General features: G+C 35.2%; 1 protein-coding gene across 1 annotated transcript in view; it reads right to left on the bottom strand.

Moving 5' to 3' along the window:
- Positions 1 to 312: 312 nt before the first annotated feature.
- The window catches only part of slc30a7 (solute carrier family 30 member 7), a 32,441-nt gene continuing 18,812 nt past the window's right edge, over positions 313 to 13,941 (bottom strand). The window contains exons 9-11 of the mRNA XM_073844270.1: positions 4,437 to 4,527; positions 3,522 to 3,671; positions 313 to 1,022 (exon numbers count right to left, since the gene is read on the bottom strand). Coding sequence (XP_073700371.1) covers positions 975 to 1,022; positions 3,522 to 3,671; positions 4,437 to 4,527 — 289 coding nt within the window. The 3' untranslated portion in view covers positions 313 to 974. The remainder of the gene's footprint in view (positions 1,023 to 3,521; positions 3,672 to 4,436; positions 4,528 to 13,941) is intronic.

A 13,941-nucleotide genomic window follows, 5' to 3' on the forward strand; every position in this document is an offset into this window, starting at 1 on the left:
AAAGAAAGAGTATTTATATTGAAAAATCACTGGAGGAAATCTTGATTAATTTTAAACTGGAAAAAGATCTGTGTCCAGACAGGATCAGCCTTCATGAACTGTTTCCACCTATTACTTGAAAAGAAATAAACATTAATAGGCTCTGACATATTACCACAAATATGCTGGACTTGCCTACTGATGCTTGTACCTTCTTGTGCATAAAAAAAAACCAATCTCCATTTAAGTCATTCTTCAGACTTACGGATGAAAACAGCTGGTCAACATTTTTAGGAACTTGTTCATACAAATTGTACACCATGCAAAGCCAAATGCAAAGGAATGTTTTAATTGTAGACAGAACGCAAGGTCATAAAGATCCAGTTTTCATCGCATTCACGTTGACCATCAAACACGGTCCAAGCATGGTCCAAGCGATTGTCCGTGATCGTTTTTAAAAAGGCACTTAAGAAATGCAGACAAATGTTTACATAATGGCAATGGCGAACGAATTCTGCACCTCTTTACAACTGTGCAACTGAAAAACAAAGCAGGTGATGTACAAAAAGTCAATGAATCACATACTGCTATTTTTTACAAATGTCCACTGAACTCCACCGATAATTAAAACCCTATTCTGGTGATGGAAAAGGGCAGCGATTATGAGGAAAAGAAACGGTTTGTTTGGGATTATAAAAATCTAAAGCAATGGGAAACTTCAAGGACAAAACAAAGTTCAAAAGACAAAGAGGGTGCACCAATGTTGCAAGTTCTTGCTTCCCTCAAAAACATCACATTGTTGTAGCTGGTCAAGTTGTTTTCTGGCAAGAGTGGAGTCAGACTGCTGGACTGCACCAGCTCCATCTTGATCCAAGATGGAAGTGGAGCGACAGAAACCCAAAGAGAGATGGGTTGAGGTGGAGAATTTCCCCACAGCAGCACAGAAGGCCTTTGGTCCCGGGACTCCCAAAGATCAGGAGAAGTGTGGCGGGCTTCTACATGGCTGCCACGTCAATCTGAACATACAGTTGTCTGACGCCAGCCTGGGCACAGGACACAAAAGATCATGTGATGGAAACTTTGAAATGTCTCTCAAAGGGATAGTTCACCCAAAAATGAATATTCTGTTATTAATTACTCATCCTCATGTCGTTCCAAACCCACAAGATCTTTGTTCATCTTCAGAACACAAATTAAGATATTTTTAATGTGTAGACTGCAACTCAACAGACACGTTTAAGACCCAGAAAGGTAGTAAGAACATCGTTAAAATAGTCCACGGGGCATAAATGGTAATTTTGTGAAGCTACAATAATTTTTTTTTGCACAAAGAAAGCTAAATTAACAACTTCTCTTCAGTGTCAGCCTTCATCATATGTTCATGAGAGTACCATGGTGCACGCGTGTGAATAAAGTTTTTGTTTTCTTTGCACATCTCGTTATTACGAGAAAATGACGTTTTAACAAATTAACATCGGTATTACGAGAAAGGATGTAGTTTTAATGAGAAATAGATGTCGTTTTAGCAAAATGACATCTCGTTATTACGAGAAAATGTCATTTTAATGACATAACATCTTGGTATTACAAGAAAAGGTGTCGTTTTAATGACAACTTCATTATTATAAGAAAAGATATCGTTTTAACAACAAAACATCTTATTACGATAAAATGATATTTTAATGACATACCTTGTTATTTTGAGAAAAGATGTACTGACAACATCGAGTTATTACAAAAAAGATGTAATTTTACAGACAAAACCTTATTATGAGAAAAGATGTTGTTTTAACGAGAAAACAACATCTCGTTATTACGAGAAGATTTTTAAAAAAGATAACGTCTTGTTATGAGAAAAGACGTCGTTTTAACATTTCTGTTACAACGACAAAAAATTAATTTCATGACATAACATCTTGTAATTATGAGAAAATATGTCATTTTAACAACATCGTTTTCTTATGAGAAAAGATCTTTCTCGTAAGAAACTGCATGAGAAAAGAACATCTTTTTTATGAGAACAAAAAGGCGTTTTACCGAGAAAAAAATGTCGTTTTAACATTTTGTTATTACAAGAAAATGTCATTTTAATGACATAACATCTTGTAATTATGAGAATGTCATTTTAACATCTTTTTTTTTTAGAAAAAAAAAATGTCGTTTTAACATTGTTATTACGAGAAAATGTCATTTTAATGACGTAACATCTCGTAATTATGAGAAAATATGTAATTTTTTTATATTTACTATGTTCAACGAATTGTCAATGAGATGTCATCTTGCTAAAACGACATCTATTTCTCATTAAAACAATATCTTTTTCTCGTAAACGTGTGATGAAGGCTGACACTGAAGAGAAGAAATAGTTGAATAAAGTTGTTAATTTTGCTTTCTTTGTGCAAAAAAAAAAAATCCTCGTAGCATCAAAAAATTAACGTTTATGCCCCGTGGATTATTTTAACGATGTCCTTACTACCTTTCTGGGTCTTAAACGTGTCTGTTGAGTTGCGGTCTATTCAGGGTCAAAAAGCTCTCGGATTTCATCAAAAATATCTTCATTTGTGTTCTGAAGATGAACAAAGATCTTGTGGGTTTGGAACAAGATCGTTTACCGAGAAAAAGATGTCGTTTTAACAACATATTTCGTTATTATGAGAAAATGTCTTTTTAACAACATTTTATTATGATAAAATGTTGTTTTAATGACATAACATCTTGTTATTACGAGAAAAGATGTTTTAACGACATATCTTGTTATTTTGAGAAAAGATGTCATTATTTCGTAAATATGAGAAAATGTTGTTTTAAGGACATATCTTGTTATTTTGAGAAAAGATGTCATTATTTCGTAAATATGAGAAAATGTTGTTTTTACGACATATCTTATAATAAATGTTGTTTTAAGGACATATCTTGTTATTTTGAGAAAAGATGTTGTTTTAACGACAACAGGTTATTACAAGAAAAGATGTAATTTTAATGACAAAATCTTATATAAAAAAAAATTGTTTTTACGAGAAAATGTGTCGTTGAATGCAACTAACACGTTCAAGGCCCAGAAAGGTAGTAAGAACATTGTTCAAATAGTCCATGTGACATCAGTGGTTTAACATTAATTTTATGAAGCTACGAGAATAATTTGTGAGCTAAGAACACAAAAAAAATAACGACTTTATTCAACAATCTCAATATCATTTTAACAACATCTCGTTATTACAAGAAAATATGACACTGAACAAAACTGGTAGTAAGAAACAGAAAGGGGTGTGAATAAAGTTAGTTTCGCTTTCTTTGTGTGCAAAGTATTCTCGTAGCTTCATAACATCACAGTTGAACCACTGATGTCACATGGTCTATTTTAACGATGTCCTTACTCACCGTTATGGGTCTTGAACTTGTCAGTTGCGTTGCTGTCTATGCAGGGTCAGAAAGCTCTCGGGATTCACCAAAAACATCTTAATTTGTGGTCCAAAGATGAACGAAGGTCTTACAGGTTTGGAACAACTTGAGGGTGAGTAATTAATTTTTCCAATGGTGCTCACCTGTGTGAAAATGTTGTGCGTTTGGCTGAGAATCCATCTAGAATCTGCGTCGGGCGCCACGAGAAGTTTAAGCGTACCAATGTAGACATCTGTGCAAAGGGTCCAGAAGTGAGGTTCTTGGAGGTTGTAGACACCCTGAAGCTGCTGGACCTAGAGGGAACATTAGAGGTTAACAAACGCAACCCCAGATATTTCTCAGAAGTCGAGTAGGTTCTGACAGTCATCAAGGTGCTTGGGCCATCACTGGCTATCTAGAGCCATTTCAAGCAAAAACTTCAAACTTGATGAAGATTGAAGTTCTGACCCTCAAGTTCAAGTTCCCATTCTTCAAATGTGGCTACTTAGTTCACTAGTTACTTTTCGAAACAACTTAGGTCCTGTTTACACCTGGTATTAAGATGCATTTTGGTCAATTGGATCACAAGCGCATGAGGAAGACACATTCCTGTTCACACTTGGTGTTTTAATCCATCTCTTCTGTCCACTTTCAACGACTTCTGTCCCAATATCTTTTGAGAGGAGGTGAGGGTAATTTCATCAGCGCAGGGGTTCCCAAACTCAGTCCTGGAAGGCCGGTGTCCTGCAGAGTTTAGATCCAACTTGCCTCAAATAGTAGCTTAATGATAGTAGCTTAATTAGCAGGTTCAGGTGTCTAATTAGGGTTAGAGCTAAACTCTGCAAGACATCAGCCCTCCAGGACAGAGTTTGAACTCAGGAAGTGGTCAAAAGTAGACAAGCTCAAAACGTTTGCACTTGTAAATTGGCATTGTCAACTTGACAATTGATTGAAAACGCATCTTAATAGCAGGTGTAAACAGGGCCTTGGCTACAATTCCAGTTGATATCCCAGGTTAACTCTGTCTGTCCAAGTAGCCAATGTTCTCAAATAGGATCCAGAAGATAGAAATGACTCACCCTTTGGTAGCATTCAGGAAGGGCATGGTCCAGAGAAGGAGGCGTCCGTTGCATCAAGATCCCTATGGATTCCCTGAGCAGAGGAACCACACTGTGGGAAAGAGGGAGGCGAGAAATGAGTCGAAGTTCTGTGAGACATGAACTCAATGGAGCGCCAAGTACTAGGCAAACTCTGGCAACAGGAAGGGACGCCACACATAAAGACGTCATTGCTTAGTGACTTTACAGCTTGACACATCGTGTTATAAGCTGAGGAGAGGAAATTCTGTCATTATCATGACAAACAAGAACTCCTTTCATTAGGATTATTTCAGGGCATGCTCAACGTGGTCCAACATAAACTTGCCAATCTTATGGTTGGGGTGGAGTAACAGAAAGCTGTGCTGATGTCATTCCGACAGCTGTAGTGCGCGTGAGTCGGCAAGCAACCCTGAGCGCACCAGGATATACATCCAAACCCATTCATTCTGCTGAAGAATCACTTGGCAGAAACGGTTGACCGGTTAAGAAAGGACTAGAACTATTTCTCTCCTAACCAGTCAGCCGTTTCTACCCCATCAAAGCTAGGTCTTGGCTAGGCCAGCATCTTAGAAAGTCATCAGTCCTCCTTGAAACCTTCAAGGCCTGACCACTGCTCCATCTGGGAACCATTAGAGGGTTCCTTGGTTTGGACTTTTTTTTCCCCAGTCCCTAATCTACTCTATCACCCCCACGTTCTCCTGAACTCCTCCCTGAAACCCCAGCCTCAGTTTTGGGACACGCCAAAGTGGAGAAGCTGATCGTTGTCTCATTTGGACGTTCGTAAACTGGAAGCAAATGTTGCTGTTTCACAACATCTGACCTTGCTAAACACTCTTTGGCACTGTGTGCCTTCAAAATATTTTGCCCCAACATCGTTTTGATACACTTTTAAAAACTGCCATCGTGTTACTCACAAGGCTTTGATTTCGCAATAGTCGTGTCTTGACCAGTGAGATGGCATAAACTTTTACTATCCTACGTTGAGAGCAAAGATGAGTAATATCAATATAAACACTACGCTCCAGACTGATTTATAGCCATACTGCCTACTCAGCACTCTTTGTGGTCAAGTTACATTAGGTAATGCATTTAAAATGCAAGCGTTTTTGTTCAATGCCACAATGACTGTGGTTTACCAAGCAATGTTTGCAAGCAAACAAGCTTATAATCTATACTCAAGACATATAGGAACATAAAACCGAAGCCTGATTGGTCTGTCTCATCCCTCTTTGGATCGATTAGCTTTAGTACACCTGGAAAAGTGCACCTCAAACTGCAGAAAAAGCCAGGAAAGTTTAAAAAGTATGTGATTATTCTGCAAATTTAATTTCCGAATGCAATTGGATGTCTGAAATTCAAAAAACAAAGTAGTAAAATATCGGATCATCATGTTTTCATGCCATTTTACATCTTATTATTAATGGAACTAACTGGTTATATCTAAGAGTGTGAGTTGTTTACTTACTCTTTAAATTATTCTTCCCATTAACGCCATAAAATTGTTCATTCAGACTGATTCGCGAATGCGCAATGCGCACAAACACAAGAGGTGGGATTTATCGCACCAATCACAGCTAAACCTAACCAGTCATATCCAATCATATTGTGATGGAGGCGTGGCCTCCTTTCACGTGACTTTCCCCTATTCATTCTCAATTACCCCCCAACAAACCTACCGCACACTATAAGGGGTCTGTTAAAACTCAATGGGCTCAGAGGAGGCAAGAGACAGATTCCCACTGTAACTTTACCTGCTGGTATTTCTGCAGACCAGTCAAGTTCTTCCACACTGACTGAATTAATCATTTATTTTTTAACCTTTGCTTATACACAAAGGCACTGTCATGTTAGAATTGAAGAGGGTCCTGGCAAAACTGTTGTTGTAAAAGTAGAAGCACACAATCCCCTAGAATATCATTATATGCTTAAACATTAAGATTTGTACTCATGGAAATTACTACAATAGTCAAACCTGTTCATTAGAAGGGGGTGTGCCAATACTTTTGGCAATATAGTGTAAGTACCTCTTCAGAAATATTGCTATTTTCAAGTCAAATTCAAGTACTTTAAGCACTTTGTACGAACCCTGATGTTAACACTGAATGCTATATACTAATAATCCATGTAGATTATAAAATACTGATTAAAATAGTGTTAGACTGAGTATAGCATGTCACACCGCAGAACATGTCAACTTTCTAAAAGTTTTTCTACCATATGTTTCCATCAACGTACTGCCGCAGGGCATCATAAATCTGGCCACTGTGCATTCCTCTCAGTAACTGGTGTGTTTGTCCCTCTTTTGGACAATTAAATGAAAACAGGAAAGTACTGGATGAGGGTACCTCAGACCTCTTGACATCATACTATTGTTCCACACCTTCCTGTTCAGTGAAACAGAGGCACTCTTACTCACCGTTCGCTGGCGCGTGATGGCTAACCTGCCCCGAAAACTATGTAATGCAGTTACAAGAGTGACTCAGCTGGCTGAAATACAATAACGTGCGAGCATCAAGGTTAAGCTGGCCAGTGACACAGACGAAATGCCACCACCTAGGTCAGGGTGACAATCAGGATGAAATACTTCTGCAAGGACGCTTGTAATCACTTATGGACTTTTTTGGAAAAGCAGGAAAACAGCTCGGAGTCACATGGCACCAAGCAGTCACTCGTAAAAGCACAAGCACTTCTAAACCACATGGACGTGATTGGTTATCACGCCCCTAGACAACCTGAGTACCTAACTGGAGCACAGAAATATTTATGACACCAGAAACACCGCAAGAATGAGGCGACTGTAATGCAGTCTGCGTCTGAAATGGCGCAGTGGGAATTAGAGCAGGTACATTTAACTTGAGATTTATATGCAATAGGACCTAACAAACTTTTCCATTTCTAGGGCAAGTGGTTATTGGGATTCCACCACAGAAAGCTTTAGATGCTTTGCTGCTAGGAACCAACTGCACTTGCACTATGGTCATAACCACAGGATTGATACTACACGTTCTATAGCCATTAAATATTGTCTACTTTTCACCCAGCCTGAATGAATGAATGAATGAATGAATATATATACATATACATATATATATATATATATATATATATACACACACACATATATACATATACACACACGTGTATATATATATATACACATATTTTTTGTATAGCGCATACACACACACACACACACACACACACAATCACATGAAATCACGATTAACTACTTAACAAAATATTTAATCCAGCATACTGATTATACATTTAAAAAATACATTTATTGTTAAATTATTAGATTTAAAAAATAAATAAATTTAGCCTATAAAGTGCAAAGATAAATAAATCGCAATTATCGCATCCAAATAAGCGTGTGCACATACACATATATATATATATATATATATATATATATATATAGAAACAAATTATGCATATATATTACATATATTTATATATATAAGATAAATAATATGAATGTAAATATATACATAAATATTTTCAAAATATATACTGTATGTGTGTGTCTTTATATATACACACATAATAAATATACACAGTACACACACATATAATGCACACAAAAACTTTAATTTTGGATGCAACTAATCGCGATTAATCGTTGCCCAGCTCGAATTAAAATATAAAATAGATTTTTCTTTTTCTGATAGTGTATGTAACTTTGCCTCCTCATTTTAGAACACTAAATACTAAATATAAAAAATAAACAAATACATTTTTAAAAAATACTACATTTTAAAAATAAAATATTATTCTATAATTTTAATGTATTAGTATTAAATGTGACCCTGGACCACAAAACCAGTCATAAGGTTAAATTTTACAAAACTGAGATGTATACATCATATGAAAGTTCAATAAATAAGCTTTCTATTGATATATGGTTTGTTAGGATAGGACAATATTTGGCCGAGATACATCTATTTGAAAATCTGGAATCTGAGGGTGCAAAAAAATCTAAATACTGAGAAAATCACCTTTAAAGTTCTCCAAATTAAGTTCTTAAAGGAACACTCCACTTTTTTTGGAAATAGGCTCATTCTCCAACTCCCCCCGAGGTAATAAGTTGAGTTTTACCGTTTTGAAATCAATTCAGCCGTTCTCCTGTTCTGGCGATATCACTTTTAGCATAGCTTAGCATAGATCATTGAATCCTATTAGACCAATAGCATCACGTTCAAAAATGACCAACGAGTTTCCATATTTGTCCTATTTAAAACTTGACTCTTCTGTAGTTATATCGTGTACTAAGACCAGCGGAAATGCAAAGCTTCAATTTTCTAGGCTGATAAGATTAGGAACTACACTCCCATTCTGGCGTAATAGTCAAGGAAGTTTGCTGCTGTAATATGGCTGAAGCAGGAGCAGTAATACCACGAAAGACACATGTGCAAATGCTAAACTAGCTGGGAACTCATTTCTGATAATACTCCGCCTGCTTCGGCCATATTACGGCAGCAAACTTCCTTGACTATTACGCCGGAATGGAAGTGTAGTTCCTAATCTTATCAGCCTAGAAACTCGCAGCTTAGTACACAATATAACTACAGAAGAGTCAAGTTTTAAATACTACAAATATCGAAACTCGTTGGTCATTTTTGAACGTGATGCTACTGGTCTAATAGGATTCAATGATCTATGCTAAGCTATGCTAAAAGTGATATCGCCAGAACAGGAGAACGGCTGAATGGATTTCAAAACGGTAAAAATCAACTTATTAACTCGGGGGGAGTTGGAGAATGAGCCTATTTCCAAAAAAAGTGGAGTGTTCCTTTAACAGTGCATATTACTAATCAAAAATTACATTTTGATATATTTATAAAAGGAATTTTACAAAAAATCTTCATGGAACATGATCTTTACTTAATTTCCTAATGATTTTTGGCATAAAAGAAAAATCTATAATTTTGACCCATACAATGTATTTTTGGCTATTGCTACAAATATACCCCAGCGACTTAAGACTGGTTTTGTGGGCCAGGGTCACAAATGTAAAATTACATTAATAATTACATTAAAATATTTAAACGGCATACAGATTATACATTTATATTTCTCCTGAAATAAATAAATAAATTTAGCCAATGAAAGTATGATTTTAATTATTACCAATTATCTTTTTATTCTCTTCTGATTTGGGGGTAAATTAGTTTTAAAAGACTCACCACTTCAGCCTGAACCAAACCCTTGAAAACCGCATTTTAATTTCATATTAACTGGCCAAAACCAGTTAATAAGAAATTAAAATGCAATCAATTCAAGTAGCTCAAACAATAACCTGCAATTAGTGAAACCCAATGGAAATCAACACTCCAATCAAAAACTCTCCAGCCCTCATTTAACATAAACAACTACTATATGCAAAGCTGAGTGTTAAATAAAGTGTCACATGTATATGTGGCTTATTCCCCACCAGCACCAATTCTGAAAAAAAGGTGTTAAATAGCTAGTAGCCAGCACTAAAAGCGCATTATGTAAAAAAAAACAAAAAAAAAACAGAGCAGATCAAAGAATAACACATTAACATGCCAGCAAAGCAGCTTTGGAGAGCCGTTTAAACACATTCGCACTGAGACCTGACAAATGAATCCATCCTCAAAGGCCCAGCTTAGTACGGCCAGAACAAATGTTAATTACTGTTAGCGTTTTACGCACCCATTCCTCGGGACCCAAAGCGATTAGCGGTCTTTGGAAGACTTTGGTGGTGGGGGACTGCTGTAGGTCACAGCAGCAGGACTCCTCCACTCCCTCCAACTAATCACAGGGTACCGGGACACATCCAGCCACTGCAGCCGTACCCAGATATCCCCCTAAAGGAAGGCCACCCCACCCAAAGCGGCCTTAGCTAAACACGCCCTGGTTCGCGTACAGAGGGGGGTCTTTTGCGGAGAGTCCCGCACAAATGTGTCACGCCTCAGGTGCGGCTGATGAAGGAGAAGTCCATCATCCCAGCGAAAGGTCAAACATCCAAAGGCTGGATCAAAACGAGGCGCTCTCCTGAGAATATCAATCTCACAATGAGGGGTACATGGGAAAAATGCTGTCCAAACAAAGCAGAGTCCATCTTAACGATCAAACGGAGAACCACAGACATTCCACGCGGCCAATTATGGCCGGTCGATCTCGGGACTCCAACGATGGATGATTCTGCTGTGCCAGACGTACACAGGCATGAAGTTCAAATGCGTAAGAGGGTCTAGAGTTGCGCATGAACTCATGCTTTGGTCCACAGTACCATCTTTCACATTAGCGTATTGTGTGTTTAATAAATCTATATACATAGCAGTGTTTCCCCAAAAACATTAAGCCTAGTTCTGGAGAACACATCAGCTGTCTTAGGCAATGTTCGGGATAGCATACTACTATTTTCTGCAGAATATAGTAGGTATGCTGTACTTAGTGTGCATATTTTAAACAGTGACAGTTAAGAGGTTAAATCAAAGTTTAGTATCTGTGAATATTAAGCGGTAAAAATACTATTTAAATATGAATTGAATCCTGCATGTTCTGCTCATCTCTGTGTGAATATGAGTATATGAGCACATAAACATAACTCTTGAACTACTCTGAGAGTCAATTCATGAGCATTTTACCATTTCTTTTGAGAAAAACTATCGTCATTTCATATACGAACAAAAACTTGAAGGTCTTCGCAGCAATCTGTCAAAATAAGAGTTCGGTTTAACTTGAAGAAACTGTGACAGAAATATATTACTTAATGTAATGATAGCCTAATTACTACTAATATTAAAAATATTATTAAAACATTATTTATTAAGGAATATTTACCAGAAAAATGAAGTGAATGAGAAAAAAAAAATTATTTGTGTTAAACTTTTAATAAATTGCTGTTAAACTGTGTATTTTTTATTTTTTTAATTAATTAGACATGCTTTATGGTTAATATTTTTATTTAACTATTAAAACAGAGTCTAGAAAAAATAAAACAATAAAAAAGAGGAATCCTAAACAAATGAAATGGAAAAAAATGGAAATTCAACATGCTTTTTAATATTTTGTTAATATTTTATTTAACTATAAAAGCAAAAATTAAAAGGAAAAAAATTGAATCCAGAAAAAAAAAATGGAATTTGGAAAAAAAAAAAAAAAACAGAAATTGGAATTAGATTGGCTTTTTGATTCATTTTTTTATAATTTAACTATTAACTATTTAAAAATTTAAATGGAAAAAATGGAATTTATGACAAAAATAAAAAGGGAATTTGGAATTAGACATGCTTTTTGATCATTTAAAAAAAAAAAAACGGGGAAAAAATGGAATTTGGAATTAGACATGCTTTTTGATTAATATTTTTTTATTTAACTATTAAAACAAAGGAAAAAATGGAATTTGTGAGAAAAATAAAACAGAAGTTGGAATTAGACATGCTTATTGATTTTTTTTTTTTTTTTTTAATTTAACTATTAAAACAGAGTCTCTAAAAATTAAAACAGAAAAAATGGAATTTGGAACTAGACATGCTTTAATAAATATATTTTTTAAATTTAACTATTAAAAAAGAAGAATTCTGAAGAATTAAAACGGATTTCACAGGGCCCTAATATTATTACAAAAGATTTTTATTCAAAGACAAAATCAATTTTTTACAAAAATATGACAGTAATTTTTTTTCAGTGTTGGATCATTTAAAAAAAAAGAAAAAAAAAAGAAATAAATATTTTGAATTTGGAATTAGACATGCTTTTTGATTAATATTTTTTAAATTAATTTAACAATTAAAACGGTGTCTAGAAAAATTAAAACAGAAAGAAAAATTTAATTTGGATAATAAAAAAAAAACTTAATTTAGAATTAGACATGCTTTTCGACTTATTTAACTATTAAAACAGAGTCTAGAAAAAAAATTAAAATTGAAAAAATGGAATTTTTGTTAGAAAAATAAAACTATATGGAATCAGACATGCTTTTTGATTATTTTTTTTTAATAAAAAAAGGGATTCCTGAAAAATGTTTAATGGGGGAAAAAAATGAATTTAGGAAAAATTAAAACAGATTTCATAGGGCCAGGGCTCGAAATTGCGACCATTTTGGTCGCATATGCGACCAAAAATTAACCTGTGCGACCTCAAATTATATTTGGAAGCATTTGTGCGAGTGAGAGAAATGATTGTGGTGCGACTCGATTTCAAAACTGTCGCTATCCTTACTGCACAGACTGCTGTGAGCTGATACAGTGACGGTTTCGCCGATTTCTCCAACATTACATAACTATTTAAGTTAATCTTCACATTATTACCTTAAATGCAGATTTGAGATATTAGCCGGCAGGGCTCGTAAAATCGCTAGCCCGACGTCCCTGGGCTCTTGTGTTTCCAGTAAGGCTACCAGAATGTTTCACCGGACTGTCAGACGTACTATCGTGAAGTAGAGGACTTCTGCAGGTCCTTAAAACTCCTCAATTTATTTGTATCAAATGCAAGGCCATAAAAAGTTATAAACATGTAAAATGGTGTAAGAAAAGTCTTGATTAACGTATAAGTTTAAGAGACGGAAAGTCGATCGCGATAGGGCTGGATAAATCTTCAAAAATGCAATGATGTCATTGAATAAATATGCAAGATGTACGTTTCAAAGTCAAAACGCGGCACGGATGTCTTTATATGAATGTATCTGAGGGAACCGACTGTCCTCAGAAACGTGTCGTTTGCATTGTCAATTCATGTCTGATAAAACTGCGTTAAGGCTGGTTTGTGTACAGCTGTTACCATGGAAACCGTATTATTTCAGCGCTCCTAAAGCGCCCCCTCGTGACAAACATTAATTTTTATTTCTAATACATTTTTTCAACTGTTTATGGTCAAATTATTGCAATTATCGATCCATGTGTAAATGTGAAAGAATTTAATGTGCCTTTTAAAAATCTAAACAATTAAGTTATACTAATGTTATATATCTTATATAAATATAATAAATTATAAACTTGATTTATCCCTTTTAATGGTAAAAAGGTTGAAATGCCATTTTATTAGATATTTTTTTTGTGTCTGTATCTGAATTATAAATCATGTCATTTTATGGCTTAATATTCTACCGTACATTGTCCAACCCCAGCTCTTTTAAAAAAAAAGGGGTCATAAATTGCCTTAAATTGATATTTTAAAATGCTGCAGCGACACTAAATGGTGAAATAAAATTCCTTCCTTGATATTTGTTTATATTTGTGTATTGAAAACATTTTTGATTGACATTTAGACTCCTATCTGATTTTCTATATTTAAAAAAAAATGTCTTTTTTAATTTGGGCTAGTTAAATTAATTTTTGGGCAATCAAAATCTGTTAATCAGAATCGCCCATGAAGAATCAAGATCGGCGCATAACTAAAAAGAAATTGGGTGCTCCTAAATTTTTTGGGATGCTCCTAACTTTTTAAAGTTGGGAGCACCAGTGCTACCAAGTAAAAAAGTTAATTTCGAGCCCTGCATAGGGCCCTAATATTATTA

The sequence above is a fragment of the Garra rufa genome, chromosome 7, assembly GCF_049309525.1.
Source record: "Garra rufa chromosome 7, GarRuf1.0, whole genome shotgun sequence".
In the NCBI taxonomy this organism is placed as follows: Eukaryota; Metazoa; Chordata; class Actinopteri; order Cypriniformes; family Cyprinidae; genus Garra; species Garra rufa.